The sequence below is a fragment of the Trachinotus anak genome, unplaced genomic scaffold, assembly GCF_046630095.1.
Source record: "Trachinotus anak isolate AG129_WGS33_773 ecotype Australia unplaced genomic scaffold, CSIRO_AGI_Tana_v1 ptg000028l, whole genome shotgun sequence".
Taxonomy (NCBI): Eukaryota; Metazoa; Chordata; class Actinopteri; order Carangiformes; family Carangidae; genus Trachinotus; species Trachinotus anak.
In genome coordinates, this window is record NW_027273879.1 from 362,974 (window position 1) to 385,398 (window position 22,425).

The 22,425-nt window shown below is 42.0% G+C and overlaps 2 protein-coding genes across 3 annotated transcripts; one reads left to right on the plus strand and one right to left on the minus strand.

Moving 5' to 3' along the window:
* Positions 1 to 113: 113 nt before the first annotated feature.
* Positions 114 to 20,585, minus strand: LOC139611232 (cGMP-dependent protein kinase 1-like). The gene is made up of 22 exons (XM_071465702.1): positions 20,446 to 20,585; positions 19,205 to 19,291; positions 17,921 to 18,157; positions 16,995 to 17,133; positions 16,844 to 16,910; positions 16,650 to 16,749; positions 14,350 to 14,463; positions 10,001 to 10,106; positions 9,843 to 9,906; positions 9,605 to 9,682; positions 7,114 to 7,208; positions 6,279 to 6,344; positions 6,076 to 6,150; positions 4,517 to 4,613; positions 4,285 to 4,424; positions 3,389 to 3,478; positions 3,118 to 3,259; positions 2,869 to 3,032; positions 2,010 to 2,132; positions 1,857 to 1,919; positions 1,689 to 1,755; positions 114 to 1,609 (listed from the first exon to the last, which is right to left on the minus strand). Exons 3-22 carry the CDS (start codon positions 18,144 to 18,146, stop codon positions 1,511 to 1,513), a joined length of 2,115 nt encoding a protein of 704 aa, XP_071321803.1. The 5' UTR covers positions 18,147 to 18,157; positions 19,205 to 19,291; positions 20,446 to 20,585; the 3' UTR covers positions 114 to 1,510.
* On the plus strand, positions 20,154 to 22,379 carry LOC139611234 (L antigen family member 3-like). 2 transcript variants are annotated; one of them, XM_071465705.1, is made up of 3 exons: positions 20,154 to 20,313; positions 21,126 to 21,254; positions 21,350 to 22,379. In XM_071465705.1, exons 1-3 carry the CDS (start codon positions 20,264 to 20,266, stop codon positions 21,462 to 21,464), a joined length of 294 nt encoding a protein of 97 aa, XP_071321806.1. In that variant the 5' UTR covers positions 20,154 to 20,263; the 3' UTR covers positions 21,465 to 22,379. The 2 variants fall into 2 exon arrangements, with proteins under 2 accessions (XP_071321806.1, XP_071321805.1); XM_071465704.1 differs by having other exon boundaries at positions 20,222 to 20,346.
* The last annotated feature ends 46 nt before the right edge of the window (positions 22,380 to 22,425 follow it).

A 22,425-nucleotide genomic window follows, 5' to 3' on the forward strand; every position in this document is an offset into this window, starting at 1 on the left:
CCCTTTAGCACACACTCAACCCCCACAAACCAGAGCATGTGGGAAAAATTATCACCTTAAGGAAAAACTCAGGCTTGTTAAACTGGCACGGCTCCATTTACACTACCAGTCAAAAAAAACTTTATTTGTTCTGTACTTTAATTTCAGACATTACACTGTAAATTTCAGTGTTTACCTCAGTCAAATATATTGTTTTAATCTTTAATGAATTCCCTGATTCATTTGAAATCATGATGAATGACGGATACTGGAACTGAACATAGTGAAATACGTCCAAGAATCCACAACCAAGGGCAAGTTATTGTCAGTGCAGAGAAACTATTCTGAGACTGGGTTTCAGCACAGTAACAGTAGAAATATGTGAACCACCTCCATACTGAAGCGTATTATACAAACAGACAAAACCATCAAGGAGGCAGCCTGGGGGTAAATCAACAGATTAGTCAGATGCTCAGAAAATGGCCCAAAACTGGGAAACTATAAACCAGAAGCTTCATTCTAGAAAAAACAATGTGTGTTTTTAGAGAGAAAAATACAGAAAATACCTTTTTAACACTCAATTAAAGTGTCAACAGCAACGCTAGAAACAAATCATCATCCTGTCAAACCTCCTGTCCTCACAGGGACACGTTCAGTTCACAATGATGATTCACCATCATTCAAAATAATGGATCAAGCTTCTTATTTCCAGCTTATGTTCCACTGATTTTGCTGAAATGATGTTGGAAGCAGATTTCAGATCCATTAGTGGTTTAAAAAAACATCGTCTCCCTCCGGCTCTTCCACAGCTGATTCAGTTTAAGATGAGAAGATCATGTTTTTACACAATTACATGATGTTTTGTTGGAAACAGAAAAAAATGTGCCACCGACAGTAAAAGTACAGCTGAACACAAAACAAATAAAAATATACGACTGTATTGACTTCATAAATACTTGATGCTCTACTGATCTGTCGTCAGCTCAGGTACGTTCAAATGTTTTGAACAGATTCTAATGGTAACTTTAAAATAATGTTTAACGTCCTGTTTTTGTAAAGGTGTAAGTTAGAATTAGCCCACCTTGCTAAAGGCTATCAGTGGCTGGATTCAGTTCAGTGCATTTGACAGCTGAACACATATCATTAAAAAAAAACAAAAAAACTCAGCATCCTCACCTGTTGATGATTTGTGTAGAAAACATGGACATAAAGAAACAACGCAGTTCTTCCATTTCACTACAGAGCTAATTGTTCCTGATGTTCTGAGTATGAGGAAATATATCTTCACCCTGTTTGGCTGCTGAGCTGACACACTTGTTCGTACACAATCAGCCACAACATTAAACCTGGTAACTGGTTTTAATGTTGTGGCTCCTCGGTGTGTTCCACCTTTAATCTTAAAGTCTTGTTCTGTCCTTTAACTTTCGATGCAAACATTCACAAGAAACTAAAAACTGTCCTCTCTCGTATGGCTTCACTTCCTCTTTCTGAAGGACCCTGTTCCCGCCGTTTTCTTCGTTCAGTCCTCCTGTTAAAACTCAAGGTCCCACCCGGACTCATCATCAGGAGGGGGGTCGTCGGTGTCCTCTGGGAAATAGTCGAAGTTGCTGTTGTCCAGCGGCCCGTCCACCTGACGGAGAAACACAGCATATTACCACTGCTTTCATCTGTGTGTTCTGTAGCTGACAGAGACACTGAAGGATACCCACTGTGGGCGTGAAGGGAGAGTCTACGGTTCCCTGGCGGAGGCCGTCCCAGTTGAAGCCCTCAAACCACCTGAAGGACAAGGACGTGCTGCCATGACTACAGTTTCATCTCCCACTGAAAGCACTCAGAGTGAGGGTGACATGACATGATAAATATCTTTACTGTCTCACTTGTGTTTCTGGATGTCCTTCACTCCATTTTTCTGATTGCCCAGCCTCTCTGAAGGATTGTCCCTGGGAGCACCCACACAAACAGAATGTAAAGAAGTTACCCATGAAAAACCGGTTTCACTGTCTCTGCACAGTTAAAGGAGCTCTGACAACCTGCAGAGACGTTTGATCAGGTTCGCCGCGCTCTTGGTGATCTTTTTAGGAAACTCAATCATGTCGATGCCTCTCAGGATGATGTTGTAGGTCTTCATCGGATCCGAGCCAGAAAATGGAGGACTGGAGTCAGAGAGTGGAAAAGCTTTAACAGATTTATTTCACCAACCAGAACAGACCTTAATTACTCCCTAACCTCAGACATGATGGAGGCTCAAACCAGACTCAACTATCAGATTTTCACTAATTCATACAAAGCATGGATGGGAGTGTAGAGGTGTTCTGCAGTAGCTGCATCAGCAGGTGGGAAAACCTCCCATCACCTGGAAGCAGCACTCAGTCAGCCTCATGTGTCTGCACACACCTGGAAAAAGAACTGTGGGAAAAGATGCAGCAGCTGCAGTTTTTTTTTTACTGTATCTGAGCTCCTGAATTATACACCTCCTCACTAAGAGAGAAGAAACAGATCGATGAAGAGAAAAGGTTTTGGACCAGGGGGAGACAGTTGGCTCTGTCCAGGGGGAACAGAATCCACTGACACACTGTGTATCTGTGTGTGAGGAAGATACAGAACAGATGCAAATTTGACAAATGCAGCTGTTCAGTGTTGTTGACTGACATGTACACCACCATGGAGGAGGTGTTCCTGCAGTGCATTCTGGGATGGGTTAAACCCTGAAGTTTGAGGGGAACAGATTAGACCTGTCACTGGTTTTGGACAGATGTGATACCTGGAGGGACAAATGTGGCGATAACCTGTCACTAGGAAGGACGCCTGCAGAACTGGCAACAAAATGTTGGGTCTTGAAAAGCTTTCAGACGTGATTCTGAGGTAAAAAGTGTGGATTTTCAGCTGTACCTGCCATTGAGCAGCTCAAAGACCAGTATCCCCAAAGACCAGCAGTCAGCTGAACTGTCGTGGCCTTTGTTCAGGATGATCTCAGGGGCCACATACTCAGGAGTCCCACAAAAGGTCCACGTCTTCTTCCCCAGACCCACCTTCTTAGCAAAGCCAAAGTCCACCTGTGGGACAGAAACAAACACTGAATGTTTCTGTGTGAAATTTCTGACCTGCAGTATTTGATAAATCTGGAAACCATGTCCACACCAGCTTGGCATATCCTCTGTGGTCCAGTATGATGTTCTCCGGTTTGAGGTCTCTGTAGATGATTCCTCTGGAGTGCAGGAAAGCCAGAGCCTCGACCACACAGCCCGTGTAAAACCGAGTGGTGCCGTCATCAAATGAGCCCCTGTAACAGAGGCAAAGGCTGAAGACTTCTGACGTCTCTGATGAGCACACAGACCCCAGACCTAATGAAACTGTCGTGTACAGTGTGGGTCAGAGGCCCAACAGAAACTTTTCCAACGTGTCCATGCACCTGTCTCTCAGCAGGGTCCACAGCTCTCCTCCGAGGCAGGCCTCCAGCAGCATGTAGAGATATTTGGGGTCTCTGAAAGTCCGGTACAACCTGCCGGGAGACAAAGAGTGTGTGTTTAAAAGTGAAATTTGGGATGGCTTTTATTCTGCAAAAATAAATCAAAAAGTATGAATCCAATAGAGGAGAACATAACTCTAGATTTATGTTATATTGCAGTGTTGGGTATGGAGGGTTCTGTCCTCTGGTTCTGGTTCAGAAGTGCCTCGAACTACAGCTGATGCCAGGATGTTAGTCAATTCTCTACACCTTCTGACTTCTCTCCTCTCTCTGTGGCTCTCAGCTCTGAGCCCATTGGCTCCTACTGAAGACGTAAATCTTTACAAACGCATATAACATGGTTTCATTTCTAGTTTCCTAAAACTGCTGCTCACTGTAGCTTTTCTCAAACAAACAGGAAGAAACAGAGCATTTGTTGGGGACTATTTTCAGCAGAGGATTAATCCACATTTGGTGCTCTTGTATCTGCATGTGAAACTGGCTGTAGGTGGCAATGCTAAATGCTGTAGTGTAGCAGTAGCATAATGCATGAATGTGGATGTTGGATTTAGACTGACCTCAGGTATATGTGTATTCAGGTCAGAAAAATCTGAAATCTCACAGCTTGTAATTTACTTGCTGTTCTCATTTACAAAGAACTGGACTCATCAACAGTGGATCTGTTGCATCTCCTCAGTGTCCTGTGCCTTAAAGTGAGCACAGACTTTCCAGGGTGGTAATTTAAAACCAAAGAAAAAGTGACGCCACTGGTCAGATCCTCCTAAATGTGAAGAATTGTCTTTTTAAAAGCCTTTGAATAGATCCTGCTTGACCTCAGCAACATAAAACTGCAGTCTGACCTGATGATGAACGGACTGTGAGCCTCCATCATGATGCGGCGCTCTGACAGGATGTGGCCCTGCTGGCTCGTGTCCAGGATGTGACGTTTCTTTAACACTTTGAGGGCGAACGATCGGTTGGGATCGTTCTTTAATTGCACCTGACCGCACAAACACACACATTCAGTACAGAAAAGACATGAATAACACATGACTACAAATCAGCAGCTGCTACAGACCATCGTACACTCACCAGCTCCACACGGCTGAAGCCTCCCATCCCCAGGGTGCAGATGATATTGAAATCACTGAGTGAGACACTGGAGAAGAAATCTGCCTCCGCCTGCAGCCTGCAGGGAGCAGAGGAGAACAAATGTGAAGAAGTCAACTAGATATAAGAAAAACACACGGTGTCTCTTGACAGTTAATGTAGAAACATGTGGCCTCCTGGCTTCAGGATGTGAAATAACACAAACAGACTATTAAACTTTGTTCATTAGTGAAAGAACAGAAGAGACATAAGGAGCAGTCGGACAGTCTCACGTCCTTGTGAGACTCAGGATGATAACAGGACTAATAATGATAAGTGGGACTGTGGCTGCACAGGCCTGTAGCTGTTTATTTCCTCTGAATGAGCCAAGATTAACTTGGGACTGAAATAACAAAAGAAGAAGAAAGAGAAGGATGTTTCTATGATTGAGTCCTGATTCAATATTTTTAAATTTATGAATAAACATGACTGACGTTAGAGATGCTGCTGGTTCTACACATCGTGCAGCGTTATTAATATTAAAGTCCTGATCGGTGCTTTTACAGTTCCTCTTCCTGTGTTTACGTTCCTGCTCCCGACAGACGATCTGACCAATGAGAGGAGTGAACGTTCTCACGTGGTTTGTAGCGATGCTTTTTCATTCACTTGAATTTTTCTCTGTCTGAAATTCATCAACTGAATCAGACCAGAGCAAACCAACCTCAGGTGTGAAAACACACGGCTCATTGAAGTGATTGGAAATTCATTGACCTGATCAATTTCTAGGACGGACGGAGGAGGGGCTGACGTGTAAATAGCAGAATGGTCTCACCTGTTTTAGTGGTTGAGTTTGAAACTTATTTTCCTGTTGAGGCCTTAATTATCGTCCATCAGCAGAGTGATGGCAAGAGACACAGTTTTGAGGAAGATACTTTGTGAGCAAAGCTTTGCAAGTTCCCGATTAGTTTACACTGGAAGAAGTTGAACTGAACCAAAGCTACAGCAGAGAGAAAACTGGTTTAGTTAACTAAGTAAAAGTAACTCAAACTACTTTGTAAAAAATGATCAAATTGACAATGTACAAAAATGATAACAAAACAACCTGCAATACAAAAAGTCATATGTCAGTTTATTGGGAAAAGTGCCGACTTGTTCAGAGGTCACACACAAACCTAAGAGCTAAAATACTGCACTGTTGATGGGAAAGTGCTGGAATGTCAGTTTTGGTTTTGTGCTTCAGTATCACCACGGTGATTCTTCCTCAGGCTGAGATTCAAGAGGTTTATCTATGATGATGTCGCTGTGTGAGCATGAGCAACACCCTCAGCTTTTTCACATGCATTTCACAAAGAGCAAGTGTGTGGTGTGGACTGCCTGACAAATGCATTGCCTGGCCAGGCTCTCACAGTGGTTCATTCAGCTCAGACCTGCACTGAAGTAAAAAACATTTACATAACAAGCTGCAGGTCTGACCTGAAACATCCGGCCTCCTACAGCAGCTCTTACATAAACCTCTAAATACATAAGCACAAACACTTTTTAAACTGTAGCACTGAACTCACTTCGCCTTGACCTCATCGCTGTCGTACTGCTTGTTGTTCACATCCTCCAGTCCTCCAATCAGCTGCTTGAAAGACCTGACACACAAACAAATGAGTCGCTAAACCAACCAGCTACACAAAGGTTCCTTTAAAGGGCGAGTGTGTCACAGACTCTGCCGCCATATAAAAACTAATATTTATGGTTAACAAAGGAAACCATTCACTCTCTATCGATGACCAGACATGTGACGTCTCCCACAGCTGTGACACTGGCTGTTCGAACGTCCTCCCTGCAACAGAAAGAACAAAATGAGAGATGAAATACAGAGTTTCTGTATATGACTGTTTATTGTGTTATTGTCGGACTAAAATGTGTGTGAGAGTGTCATGTATATGTTTATGAACTACACAAAGTTCAGTTCAGTTTTTAATTTATGAAATAAATGAGCCTATAAATGAAAAGATCTTGTTATTACACAGGATGTGTTAAAGCTCCATCCAGTCTAAAGGTAGATGTCCATGTGTTTGTGATTATAAAGCAGGTCTAGGTTCTATATTAATACTGTGAAAGTATCAAAGCCTCAGTCCACAGCCTGTGGAAATGCACACAGCCTGTATTCAGAAACTGAGCCTTAAAACCAGCCGTCAGGACTTCTGGAACTTTGTGATGTCACAACAAAGCAGCGACCACTCTCAGCCACGCCCCAAGCCCCGCCCACCTGGACCCACCATCCAACCTTGCAGGATTTGGTTTCCTGAAATCTGCTATATTTTTAATGGATCACTCTGAAAACAGTCAGCCAATCAGAGGAGAGGTTCAGATCCTCTCTTCTGATTGGCTGACTGACCTGTTGTTACTAGAGCTCCAGAGAGAAGCCTGAGAGAGGAGATGTAAAACTACACTGAGATGGTTTTTGGTTCTTAAAACCACAAATATATCTTCTGATGGAGATCAACACTTCACACCTGCTTTATAATTTAAAAAAAATATGGATAATATTGGACCTTTAAATGTGAATGAAGACGTATGATTCTTGGTGGATAATTTGTGTGCTTCACCCTTTCAGCGCCTGCTCTCCGAACCAGTCCCCTTTAGAAAGAGTCTTCACAGTCACCTGCTCGTCGCTGGCTGAGTTCTGCTGAGACACTTTCACCTGTGGAGATCACAGATCACAACCTTCACGGCTGCCAGCTAAAAATAAAAACAGCTCACAGCTCAGCTCCTCCCCCAGTCCTCACTGAATACATTGCAATTAAAATGTTTGGATGACTGGAGGAATAAAAGTCTTTACAGAAACAGTTGGGAAGTGTGTGGTGAGGCTGCCGTAAGACAGTGACGAATGACATCAGTCGTCATACTTGTTATTCTCAAAGAGCTGGAAAAATTATAGCTTTGCATATTTCAGTCCCACAGTTTCACATTGTGAACACTGCTGCTCAGTTTCCAGAGCAAACAGTGAATTTTTATCTTTCATTTTTTCAGGCAGTCACATGTTGCAGTTATGAGCTCAGACTGTCCTGAAAGTTCTCCATGTTGTTGCCTTTAAATTGGTCCTGACAACACAAACAACCACTATCACATTATCCTCTTTCACAGTGAACATTTGTACTTGTTTATCTGCTGGATTTGATTTTCCAGCTGCACATGATGTATCTCACCAGTGCACAGTTTTGGGCAGCTGACAAGGGATTCACAGCATCCGTATGGAGAATGATCCCTAACTGATAACAGGGCAACTCAATGAATGAATGAATGAATGAATTAATAAATTAATAAATTAAGCTGCCCGGTCTGTCACTGTGATCTTGAGAAAAATTTAAGACCCTGTAAATTGATTCCTGCAGTGCACTAAAATGAACTGAGCTTGTTTCCTCCCATAACAAGTTTTATGAGCCGATTGCAGCAGAGTAAAATAATCTCACAGAACTGTGATGCACAGAATCTGACCTTGGATCAGGGCAAGTTGCTTGTGGTGCTTTTGTAACAGATTAGATATATATTTCACTTGGACTCCATCTTTCATGTCTGTTCACATTTTGGTTGTAATTTTTTGGGTTAGAGTTGATCCCCTGTGGTCGCCATAAACCACCATTATAAATAAAAGAAAACATATTCATTCAATTCAATTCTGAAGTCAAGCTGTGGAGGAAGACACAGGCTCAAAGGTTCAGACGCCATGAACCACAGTGTCCTGAGTTTGATTCTGTCATTGTTGTATCTCTCTGGTTTGTTTTCTGTCATCTCTCTCCTGTCGCCGCCTCCTAATCTTTTTGTGTTTTTGTTTCCTCTGCCAAAGAGGCTGTGTTTTCACCTCTGTTTGTCTCTGTTTGTTTCTTTGCTTCTTTGTCTGCAGGATTACACACAAAAAGTACCGAACTTATTTGCACTAAACTTGGTGGAGGGGCGGGGGGACGGCAATTTTAGACCTAGGAAATTTTCATTTCTTTTCATTGTGACGTCAATTTCTCAGGAAGTAATATAAAAGTCAGATCTATGAGTTTATGCACTTTGCTACAGATCCAGGCAATAATCTGGATGTGTAGGATTGTTTGGCCTAAACTGAGAGTCATTCTAGTTTTCAGATGCATCTCTTCTGAGTTAAACTTAACTCCTGTTTGAATTAATAAATAAAATCTGTCTGGTTTCTGTATCTTTCAACAACTCCAGAGCAGTGTCTCCTGAAATAGCGCCCCTACAGCAGCAAGCGTACCGGACCTTGGTTGTTTTGGTTACAATAAACACACAGACTGTATTGACAGGGGCAAACCTGCTTTCGTTGCCATGGTTACTGTAATAACGGTCATGGCTTGGTCAGGTTTAGGAAAAGATGGTGATTTGGGTTAAAATAAGTTCTTCCTCAACATTAGATGATCTTTGTTGTCATGGTTACAATAATAACAACGGACGGTCATGGATGATAGAAACAACAGAAGCTGCTCCTGTCACATGGGAATCGAACACCGCTCTCCTGGGTCATATTCATCCATCCACCCCAACCTCCTCCTGACGTGGACTTTGTCGCTCTATAAACTACGTCACCGCACTTTTCCCTTTGCTCCTGTCATCATCACTACGACCACTAGATGTCGCCTAGCAACAAAACCTAACGATCGGTCTTGTTGACAGACCTGTGGGCTCGTTTCTCACAGGACAGTTGTGTATCTTTGTCGATGTTCAGGTTGACCAAACTTGTTTCACCTTTAGAGATTAATAATCTAATCTAATCTTTGTGCAAATTCACGAAAACAACAGAGCTCGGCATCTTGGCAGCCACCATGTTTACGTCGGGAACAACGGGGGTCGGTTTGTGTCGATGACCTGCAATAATTTGTTGGTGATGGTGAAAACGTGTAAAACAACCAGTGGGCTTTTAACCCATCAGTTCTCTACTGTTTTAACACACGTCATTTCAACATTACTTGGTAATCTCATTTCTGGATCCACCTGACTACCTGACCTCCCAGCTCTGTAATCACCTTTTTCCCTTCTTTTTCCCTCCCTGTTGATTGTTCTCTTCTCTTTCATTCTCCTGTCATCATTTTTCCTCACCTGTCCTTCACTGATGATGAAGAATGTGTCTCCGGTGGCTCCCTGACGGATAATGTAATCACCGTCAGTGTAATGAGTCTGAGGGAGAGCACAGAGATCAGTTTGAATCATGCGTACACAGCACCTCAGTTTACAGAACAGAGTGTTTCTAACGATTTGTATTTGTCAGATGGAGGGACAGATGGCAGAAACAGATACTGTACAGTATGTCTGCGAGCGGGTGTTTGGAAAGCATCACCTCCTCCAGAACATCAGCCAGTTTACTGAGAACGTCCTCAGGTAGAGACTGAAAAGAGGGAACGCTGGGAGCAGAGTTTAGAGTGAGAGACGTGAGTCATCCTCATGTGGTGAGAGCTTTAAAAACAGTGAAGTGGTGTGCATGTGAATGATCTGTACCTGCGGAGGAAGTCAGTGTACTGGGAATGTTTGATGAGACCTGTCCTCATCATGATGGTCTGGAAACCCTGTCGGTCAATCGCCCAGAGCTTGATGTCAGTCAGGGCTGGAGACAGACAGACAGACAGAAATACAAGGCTAAAAGCAAACACTGTACATTATCTGTGGGTGTGAATAGTGTTTAACACCATGTCGGAAATCTTTCAAACATAAATACATACATTATTCATCATCTCATTGAGGTTTGTAGGTTGTATCTTCATTTGTATTCAGGTTCCTATGAATTTAATGCACACAAGAGGAGTCCTCGCTGCCACAGCAAAAACAAAAGCCTCTTCTCCTTTGATTTTTAACCTTATTTCTATGTATTTTTCATCAGGGTTGAGAGTCTGTAACATCCACTTTATCCCCCAAACCTCTGGGAAATAAAAGTGGAGTCAACACTAACTTAAAAATAAATAATGTTATGTTTCTTTTATTTACACAGGAAGTCTCATTGGGGTTTTCACAACCTGTATGAGCACAGTACAGGCATGAACAAAAACACACAAAGTGACACAAACACACAGTTTACATGCACAAAAAGACATTGAAGTATTGATACTGAAAGTGAGTCAGCCTGTAGAAAAGCCTTCTGGTTCTAACCAACCTTAACAGGGAGGATTTGTTGCTCATCTCTAGAGAATATATTTCAAAATGTAATATAATGTAATGGTCCCTATTCTCATATATTTTATTATTAACTTATGTCTGCTTAGGTCAAATGGAGCCATGATCTCACAGGCCACTCATTAGTTACCTTCAGTAACCTTCAACCTTTATTGTGTATTTCATCCACATGGTGTGGGACTGCCCAAATGTACAAGTCGAATCATAGACACAATGTATTCCAAAAAAAAAAGGAAGAAAGAAAGTGAGTCATCAACATTTTGATATATTTGTCTTGTTTGTTAATTTCATTTGAAAACCCTATAAGGGCAGTAGGCAGGTACCCTTCAGTGATGTTAAAAAATACGTTTCATGCTGTTAACATGTATAACAAGCTTGTGTTGAACAACAGAGAAAAAAGCGGATTAAGAGAAGAGAAAATGGTATCATCTGCATAAAAATGTATGTTACAATGTGGAGCAGCATCATGTATAAAAGAGGACCAAAAACAGAACCTTGATTCCTCCTGAAGACTTAAATTTTGACAAACACCCAACAAATAAATAGTTTCATATTTCATGCAGATCACAGCAGTTTTTATCAAACAGGAGGAAATACTGCACCTGTTGGGGAGCAGGGTGGTGTGTGTGATGAAGGAACATGTCAACGAGTGTAAGAATGTGACTCACTGATGTGTTTTTAACAGTTTCTGGAAACAATGACGCTCTATGACTCAGAGGAATCAGATATATCAGGGTTTTAGATTCAATGGTCAATTTTTATTTGTATGGTGCCAAATCACAACAAAAACCTTAAAATCAAGTCTTAACCTTCAAACTGTGATTTGAAATAGTGGGGACTGGTCAAAATGTCCTCACAATGCAGGCAGGCCTTCACAGAGATAATAATTCAAGCGCACACAAACATGGTGGCAGCATTTGATTTGTGAACATTTTTAAATAACTGTTATCTTCTCTCTATCATATGTTTAACAACCTGTCATACAACACAGTATCTAAAAATCTTCATCTTATAAAGGACACATGTTTAAATCCAGTATGACAGGTGACACTGAACTGGTTTTCTATGACTGACTTCTAAGAGATTCCAGTTTAATTGCCTGTCTACCTCCATGTTGCCATAGCAACATCAGGCATCATGTCTTCCTACATCCATCATGTTTATTTACATGTAAACCCATTAGGCTACTGCTGGCCCTCTCGAAACGCTTATTGACCTTCCCCCACACTGTTTTCATTATCCACACTCCAGTATGGACCTCGTCCTCCACACAGAAGCCTGGATCCTGACTGCGAGGAGCTTTTCACATTGCTCATTTTACAGAAAGGGCTTCATCAATTGTACACATGAAGATCAGTTTATGTTTCATGCAGGGTGCTACTTAGCCTGTATAAATAGTTCAATAATGTTCTCTGTGGCTCTGGAAGAGCTTCCTAAAGTCAAAAAATTGTATTATTGATGTGTTCAGGGTTTCACGGCATCCACGTTTCGAATTTATTCCAAAATCCAGCCAGAAAATTCAATTTTTCATTTTTATTTCTCATTTCGATTCTTCTTTTGTATTAAAGTATGAGATGCAAAATCATAAAAATTAGATTTTATTTCTCATTGAACATGTAGCTGCTGCAGCAGGGTGTTTTCGAACCTGTAGATTATTTGCTCTGGTCTGAATCAGGGGATGAGTTTGTAAACTTGTAGCACTTTCCCCATGATTTTTTTTCACGGGAAAATATTCAGAATGCATCACTGAAAGCCTGGTGACTCACTCTGCTCATCCACTAGATGAGTGTTGAGATGGAGCAAGAAATAAGAAGGTCCAGATGTCTGCTCAAACATCAACACACTAATGTATTTGGTTGTCAACTTACACCACAGTCACATGACTTCACCGTCACCACCTCTAAACTTCAACTTTTAGTTTGATTTAGCTCTGAGCTCTTCTACAGAAGCCTTTCCTCTGACAAAGTTAGTAACAGTTTGTAATTGATAATGAGTTAATGTAAAAATATTGATTAGTGCAGCTTTAATGCTTGTAAGAGGCAGTTGAAGGGACTAGAAACCAGAGCAGTCAGAGGATGATTTCTTTCACTGCGTCAAACTGTTTAGTTTCCAGTCTTTCCAGTATTTTCTTCCTCTTTCCTTCATGTACACAGTCTTCTCCTGAGCTCTGAGCTAAACTTGATAATTGCTTGGAAATGTGATGGAGAGACTGTCTGATTTCTGTAGTGCTTATAAACATGTTTTTCTGCTCTCGCTTGAATGACAGAGGGACACAAGGACACTGATTAGAAGCGGCAGACAGAGAGGAGAAAAGGTGAGTGCAGAGCCTGACTGTAAAGAGCTGGCTGGTATTTTTTATATGACACACGATCAGGGACAAGAGAATCGTAAACACATTTTTGTCAAATGTAACAAAAACACAGCTTTATCACTCAGGGTCTCCGCATCCCTCCAGCACATCAAAGTGATAGACACACACACACACACACACACACACACACAGAAATCAGTTAGACGCTGTATTTAAAGCCAGTCCATCATCTTCTGCTCTTCTGTCAGCCAGGGAAATAAAAGGATTTGAATTGCAAAGAGTAAAGAGGCTGAGTACTGGGACATCAGCAGAGAGGTCTGAGGCAGGTTTTTAGAAAAATCTCTTCAGCACTAAGAGTTTCCCCTTTAAGACACGGTGAAATAAAAAAACATATTTTCTTGTCCCGTGCGTTAATTATCTCTTATTTTATGGTAAATATGTATCAAAGGGGATGTGTTTTAGTATTGAAATCCCTCTTTTCTCTTCCTTCACATCAATGTATCCAATCAAATATGATTTTGGGGGTCACCAAATAACTTGCCCCTTATAAGAAACCACACCTGACTATTTAAGGGAAATCTGACATTTGGGAAAAAGGCCCACGCTTACTCACTTTCTTGCCTAGAGTTACATATTCAGATTGATACCACTCTCATGTTTGTCCAGTAAATATAGAGTTAAAGCCAGCAGCTGGTTAGCTTAGCTTAGCATAAATACTGGAATCTCTGTCCAGAGATGAAATCCATCTACCATCACCTCTAAAGCTCACTGATTAACATGCTGTATGTTGTAACCTGTTTGTGTGATTCCTAGAAAAACCAAAGCCCAAAACTGGCAATTCACAATTTTTCAGTTTTTGAGAAATCTGGTTTATCTGTCTCTAAGAGTTTTGCTGAAACTCAAATATAAAGACAGAAAAAAAACCCAGCGTGGCTTTCCAAAGGCAGTAAGTGAGAAACAACGTTTTGTGTGTTTTGGTGAACCAATCTTTTAAAAGTGCTCCTGAGTTAAAGCAGCAGCTGAGGCAGACTTTTAGACAGACGGGAGTTTATCAATCAGAGGAGAAAATTAGACTGAGCGGGCGTGATGTTTGTGGTCAACCTTTATTGCGGTTTCCATTTGTCACTGAATGAATAACTGCTCCTGCACCATTAAAACATTTCCACAGCCTGAATTTATTTCATTTCCAGCTGTATTAATGGATGTAGAGGCCTTCACAGGGGTGGTCGCTGACACTCTGCTCTCAGTAATAATAATGTGTTTATGTCGCCTCGGCAGGTTAACGGTCACATCCCTCTGACAGAGCCATTTTCACCTCTTCTGAACATCAAATTGGTGAGTGAAGTGTGTAAAAGGTGTGTGTGTCTACCTGTTACAGTCGCTGTGCGGGTGCAGTTGTACAGGATGGCAAGTTCTCCAAACACTTTTCCTGGACTGATGTTGCACAGTTTCTTCCCTTGTTTGGTCACCTCGACCATCCCCTCTGTGGACACACATGAAAAGTTTGTTTTTATGCTGATGGTGTGGAAGACAAGTGGCTTTGTGTCATCCTCTACTAATCAGAAGGTCATGGTTCAATCCCCAGTCCGTGTGTCGAAGTGTCCTTGGGCAAAATACTGAACCCCAAATTGCCTCTTGTGACTGTTCCATCAGTGTGTGAGTGTGTGGGAATGGTAGAAGCGCTCTATAGCTGTAAGCACTGTATGACTGTGTGTGTGTGAATGGGTGAATGTGGTTTACATTGTAAAGCGTTTTGAGTGGTCGATAAGACGAGAAAAGCGCTATATAAGGATTCCACTTAACCCTGGACTTGCATATTGGGACAAAACACAAACCACAGCTGAGTTTTAAGTATTAAAATTCAACTTTGAGCTGATGATGGCACTAGATGAAAAGTCAGGTTTATTTTACAATTCATTCTCTGGCCACAAAACTGGCAAACTATCCAGAGGATGTTGGGACATTTCCCTGAAAGTCAATGGCATCAACCTCATGGTGGCAGCAGAGGAAAAATCAGGGAGTCATCAAAATCAGCAGGATTCATCATCTGGTAACCACGAATGTTTGTACCATAATATACCCAAATCTGGACCAAAGTAGTGAACCAACCAACTGACAAAGGCTCATTGCTAGCACGGATAAAACATGCACTTACACACCAATACATGCTACAACTCTATTATACACACATGCACAGACTGAGAGTAGAGAACATGATGAAAAAAAATCAATCCTGACAAAAGAGCTTCAAGGAAAACAGTGAATTGAAGAGATGATTAGACTTCTGTCAGGAGCTGAGAGAGAATGAACAGTGTCTGTTCATCAGAGGTGTTTTAAACAGCTCTTTTGTCGACAGTCACGAGGGAGCAACACAACACAGCAGCAGCGCCTTTCACTCCAAGTGTGTGAAAGACTTGCTGTCCTTGAGAGTGAAGAACAAGTTGATTTTGACGAGAGAGGAATGAAGTTGTCAGGAATATATGACTGAATGGAGCCAAACACACTGCAAGTTTCTGTTCATGTGTTCATGCATCTATGTGTATGAGCAGCATTTACACACAACACAGACCAGACAGTGACTTCACCACAATATCAACTCATCCACTGGCATAATATGTGGTCTCTTCCTGCTATTTTCTCCATTAGTCCAGGCTCTAGCCACATTTTACTTTGTGTCACATAATGTCTCAGATGGAGCCTCTGTTTACTCTGGATGGTACAGGCTATTTTGCAATCTCATGTTGTCTGTGCTCAGACAAATGGGCTGTCTGCCCATATCAGTCCAATTCAACGTTTCGCCTCCGATTAGTCTTGTCCCATTGAGCGGAACAGGCCTTATAGTCTAGATGGAAGATAGTTTTCCTGCTATCGTGGCAGTGGATCTGTCTGTGCACCCACTGGGGCTGTCACTTTACATTCGAAATTCAAACTTTTGTTTGAATATGAAGAAAAATGAAATACTGCATCTGTAATGACTTTAGGTTAAATTCAAAATGTATAGTGTATAAGCACAACAGAGCATCTTTAAGGCACTGCCAAGATGGCAACAGCTGAGCAGCTCACTCTGAGCCCCTCAGAAAGCTATGGGTGATGTCACGAAGGCTGTGTCCATCTTTATTTACAGTCTATGTTTACAACCAGAGCAAATCTGAGGGTCCAACAGCTAGCTTGTGATATGCAGCCCATTGGCATTGCTTTAGGATCGTGACAACTTTTTTCAGTTGTATGACACCATAAGGAAAATAAATAGACTCCACTGAAGGGGTGAACATTGCAGTTTGTTACATGGTTTGTGTCTGAATTAGTTCAAACAGACTGTATTTGCTTTAATTTCTTGAAAACTTGACTTTTTGAAAAACTGACTGACTTTGACCATGTATGCTATTGTAGAAACTTGGTGACATAGTGACTACTCACAGGGCTGGTTGGTGACCTAGTGAGCTAACTGATAACATGCTGGCTTGTTAGCACAACAATAACAGTAACATTGACTATCCAAGATACTGTTAAATAACACTGATATTCTAGCACCATCATTACAGCCAGTGTTCAGTCCATGTGCAGTAGACCTGCTGGTGACACCTGTACCAACTGGTGCATGTGCTGACTCTGACTGAGCGACACTATGCAGAGATGTTTATCCCATTTATCTCATTCAGAGAGCCTTACCCTCCAGGACGTAGACTGTCGAGCCGTCATCTCCCTCCTGGATCACGCAGCAGCCTTTGGCTATGCTGGTGGGATGCATACAGTCCATGATGGTGAGGATCTGCACACATCAGCCAACAAGTGGGGTGGTTTTATAAATCAGACTCACGAGAAGGATGATGCACCGTTAAAAAGCAGCACAGGTGTGTCTTTACCTGCCCATGTTCCAGATGCTTCATGAAGTCGTTGTCCATTAGAGCCCTCTGGATCAGCTCACTGGACCTGCAAACACACAAAAAGGTCCAAACGATCATTCTTTGTCAGTGTGTGTCTGTGTTAGTGTGTCTTATGGTTCCCTGTACTTACTCTTGTGTCTTGCAGTAGCTAGTGAGGGTAACGTCAGTGAGCTGGGAGGGGTCCAGCGCTGTCGGCTCCGCTGAGATGGCCTGTCTCTTGGTGCGCTGAGGCTCATCAGGTGCTGCTGGTACCTGAACTGCTGCTCCTTCTACACATCCAGAGAGACCACAGTTAATGTTTGTCAGTCAGACACATCCAGATGTTTGTCCGCCCTAACCCTCTTCACCACAATGGCCCAGTACAACACCTGTCGATGTCGTGGGTCTGTATCATTGTAAACTGAATATCTTTGGGTTTTGGGAATATCTTCAAACACACATTAGAAAAAATGAGCAAACAGGATGAACTAAAACTGTTCAGGTTTTAAAACTAGACTCTGAGTCCCTCTTCAAGCCTGGAGCAACAAGATGGAGGATGGAGGACCCAACATGCTTGATATTCTACTTCAGTGGAGCAAATTTCTAACAGATTCGTGATCAATCAAACTGTGTAGACAGAAGTGATGTGTGGATCAAACCTGGGACTCCCGGGACCCGTGGGCAGTTCCCTGCTTTACTGTAGTCAAGCTTTGATTGTTTTTACTCAGAGGAAAAGATACTTGGACTTTGCTGAAAATAAAAATGTAGAGACGGCTTTGATGGTGCTGGACTTATCCTGAGAAACTATGAATCTGTGTGTAACAGCTCACCCACACTTCTTTGACTTCATCAAACAAGAAAACTAATCTAGACTCTACATTTGCTTTGTCAGCCTCTGACAGCATCAGGCCAAAACTGTGAGAGTTGTCTCCGCTGTGATACTGAAGCCCTGTGTATAACTGTGAAAACACTGAGCAGGTGTAATAGCTTTGGCTCCAGCCCTACTCTATTTTGTAGCCGTGTAAGCTGTTCTGAAATCCACCTGAACTGGCAGGTGTGGTAATTGCGCTGACACACCTGTGTTTGGGGCGTCTGCAGAGTTGGCTGCGCGCTGTGAGGCGCTGCGATGCCTGTCCAGCTCTATCTGCAGATGTCTGATCAGATCATCCTTAGTGTCCAGCTCCAGCTCCAGCTCGTCGATGAGAGCGTCTCTCTGCCGGAGCTCCTCGATCTTCAGCTGCAGAGCCAGCTGAAGATCCCGCAGAGTGCCTGCACTTTTGGACACCGCCATGTACACGAGCATTGACAGATGTACTGGAGAGAAGACACAGGAGGGAGATTGTGGGGATGAGAGAGGACAGGTGAAGACTGCAGCCTGTGTATACGGCTCCTTTCTTCATGCTTCACTCGACTGTTTCTGCCACTTCTCCTGTGAACAGCTGAGCTCAACACTGTGAACGTCTCCAGGAGAGACTGTCCGAGGACATGAAAACTGAAATGATACGACAGTCGACTTCTCTTTGCTTTGGCGTGAGTGAAAGTTGCTGTACAAATAAACTTACCTTGGATTAGCCAGAAAAGGTGAATCCTTCTTCCCAGGCTTACTCTACTGTTCTGTTCCCCAGAAACAGGTGAAGCACATCTACTCAAGTACTGTTGAGGTACTTGTACTTTACTTGTGTATTTTCTTTTTATCACCCTTCTACTTCATTTCAGAGGGAAATGTTGTGCTTTTTATTGCACTTTAAAAGATCTTATTTGGCATAAAGTAATGTATGGTAGAGCTAAAATGATTAATTGATTAATCAAATAGCTATTTGATAATTATTTAATTCATTTTAGTTTTTTCCTGTCATTATTTAAATAATTATTATTTATTAATTATTAATTTAATGTATTTTTTACCCTGTCACTTTAATATTTTTGCAACTGGTCAAACAAAAACAAACGTAAACCAAGCAATCAGCTGGATCGATTAAGATAAAATTCAGGAGATTAGTCCACAAGCAAAATCAGTAGTTTCAGACCCGTAGAGAAATAATTAAACCTCAACCAACTACAACAGTAAAGACACATTAATGCATGAGTCATTATAAGATAATTATAATGATCAGTCTCTGCACTGACTAATTTTACTTTTAATTCTTCCTTCATTTTCCAGATTGTACATGTTTTAATTAATTAACAATTGTAACACAGAACTTGTAACTGAACATCTTCAGCGAGATTTCAGTCCTGATCTGATCTGTCCTCTGCCCCGCTACTTCGATTTGTCCCAGTAAAGGTGTCCAGTCAATTATTTATTGATACCCTGGTTATAGTCAATAATCACAGTTGCCCACTGACTGATCACGTACTCACCTGCTCAGCTGCACGGACCGACCGCTGACACGCCGCTGGACCAGGAGGAGTCCGCCCCGTCGCTCCGGGCTGTGGCTCGACCAGGTTCTCCAGAGAAACAAATTCATGCACAGGTTATTAGAACAATTTAGAAATGAACACGTAGAGATGACGTTATTGTCCTAATTAAAATAAGACCAACAACAGCGATTAATGAGAGAGAGAGAGAGAGAGAGAGGGAGAGAGAGGGAGGGAGCGTCAGAGGATGGAGGCACAGCTGAGTTTGACAGCACTACTACAAAATAAAAGTCACTCCACTCTTTTAAGTTGAAAGTCTGGAAGCTGAAATCGGGGGAAAAGTAAAATATTCTGATGTGTAATCTGTTTTTGATGAGATGCAGACTTCAGATTATGCAGCAAAACCAACGAACAGCACAGACATTACAATTAAAAACACCAGTAAAAAAAGACCAGTTCCAGCTTCGAGATGAACTGCTGTGCTCAGCTGAGGAGGAGGGAGCTGTTAAAACGTGACCTCAGAGAGTATTTTCAAATGACCCTGAAATGCTCCTCACTGCACCTGAACTCTGACCCCTGGGCTGTGAACAGCACACACTGCGGCTGCTGCAGCTGCACTGGTGCACTTCTTGGCAGAATTCTCCTACATAGTTTAAGTTTTAATGTTGGCCTATAACTTTTTAATGTCAGTGAAAGTCGTTTCCTTCATTTCTTGTTTTCTTTGTTTATTTATTTAATTCAAATGATAATGTTGATATCTTAACTCAGGACCTTGGAGGCTCAAAGGAGCCTTTCAGTACAGTGAGTATTTTTACTTTTGATGATTTAAGTACATTTTCACATCGTGACATTGGTGATCTGAATATTTTTTCCACCTCCACTTATAAAAGTGCTTTGATCATATTGGGTGTTATTTTATCTCCCCTCACTCCCGCCTGGTTTGCGGTCGTGTTGCAGCTGTATCCCTCCGCCGCCTGGTGGCGGTAGTGCGTCATCACGTCTCCTCCGCACAGGAAGAAAAGCTCTGACTTCCTGTCCGGTCACTTCAAAGTAACAGCCAAGATGGCGGCGTCGGGCGGAGAAACAAACCACGAATCAGGAAAACTGGAGTTGTATCCTTTAGTACGAGCTGCGGATGTTAACCTGTGAGTCTTGTTTATGTGTCAGAGTTTAGTTAAATTTCCTGTTTTGACTTTAATTCATGAAACAGTAACTTAAACCATTCAACCAGTAGCATGAGTTACCTCCGTGTTCTCTGGGTTCCGCTGTGGACTACAACACCACACCTGTTGTTAGCCTACATTTATTTACATTTTGGAAAATGAAGTGTGCCGAATTAGCTGATAGCACTTCCTGTTTATGGTGCAGCCGTGGACGTACACACAGCTGTCACTGGGTCACTGTGATACTGAAGACAACTTCAAAACATGATTATTCTCAAGCAGGTTCTGCAGAAATAAGGAGGTCCTCTGAAAGTGTGCCCTCGCTGAGCTCTTTACTGGGAACACCTGTGCACCTGCTCATCCGTGCAGCCAATCATGTGGCTCTTTCTCCTCCCTGAGGCTCTTGTCCAAAGCTGCAGTGACTTGCCAATTAATTGATTAGTCGGTAAACAGAAAATTATTTGGCAATGATTTTGATGATCGAATATCTGTTTTGAGTCATTTTTTGAAAACCAGTGACAAAGGTCTCCATGTCAGCTTCGCATATATGAATATTTTTTAATCTTTTATGATGGTGAACTGAAGATATTTGAGTTTTAGACTGTTGGTTGAACAAAAGCAATTTAAGGACGTTACCTTGGACTCTGGGAAATTCTCTCCATTTTCTGACATGTTAGAGACCAAAGATTGATCGAGAAAATAATTGGTAGTTTTGCCCAGATCTCAGTGATCTCCAGAAATCATCCTTGACCCTCCTGCAGCTCTCTGGACGTCCCCTTCCCATCGTCTCGTGAGGCTGACATCGCTCTGCGCTCCCTGTCCCCAGACCGAGAGCCGAGGAAAGGTGGCATCAGCAAGCAGCTCACGGTGGCGGGCAGCACGCTGTCTGTGTGAGAAACACTGTACCTGCTCCTCAGCTTTAGCTCACAGTCAAAGTGTTGGTGTCTGTGTCTTTTTATTTCACCTCTGTGTCGCTGTGTCTCAGGAGGTGGAGCGCAGACGAAGCTCGAATCCTCCGAGTGTCTGTGAACTCGTTCCTGGATCACCTGTCCCTCGTCGTGGAGACCATGCAGATGTTCGGGCCCCCTGTTTCTCAGTGAAGCATCACAGATGATTCAGGACTCTGATTCTTTGATCTCAACATCCTCCACTGGACTTTTCAATCCTGGGACACGACTCAGGTGTGGCACCTGGAGCGGGTTGACAGTGAGATTTTATAAAGGACGTGTGATTAACTGGCAGCTGAAACCGCGTTCTAGTTTGTTGTAAACAGTAAAATCTGTTTTCTTTTTTAACTGGAACTGAGGAACAGGTGGTGAGACTGGGGCTGGGTTTTATTTCCAGACATTTAAGTACTGTTTTTTGAATGATAATTTGTGTCTGATTTTGTTTCTCCACAAAAAAAGTTTGATTATGTCGATAACAATGATTAAAATTACATTTACTCCTCGTAGAAGGTATAAATCTGTAAATGTTCAGTTTAAGTACTGGACACAAGACGTCTCCTACTTTACTTAAAAAGTCAAGTTTCCACATCACATTCTTAGAGTTTCATACTGAGCCCTGATTGGGCCCCAAACTAGTTGTGATGTCATAAATCCAGGTGTTAAACTAAGATTTATGTTGAAGCTCAGACATCACAGTGAAGAAAAGCAAGAAAAGCAAGTGGGTGAGGGGCACTTCCTGTGTAAAAATAAAATCTCTACTGTCTTTTTATTTTTGTAATTATCTTCAGATTCCTGACAGATTATAGAGACATCAGCTGCACTGGAGCGTAAACAAACTGTCAGATTAAATCAATGAAACACGACATCTGAAGCTGTTACTGTCGAACATTTTATAGGATGAACAGTTAATCGAAAAATAATTCCCAGATTAATAAACAACACTTTATACAAAAACATTAAGTTGATGGTTTATTCCACTATCATGTAGTTTTATGGTCTATAACTGTTTATTAATATATTTGTTAACTCCTCCTGTGGAGGGTTACGGTTAATAAACACTTAGAATTGGTTAAATGTTAGACTAATCAATAATAAAAGTAATAATTAGTTGCTG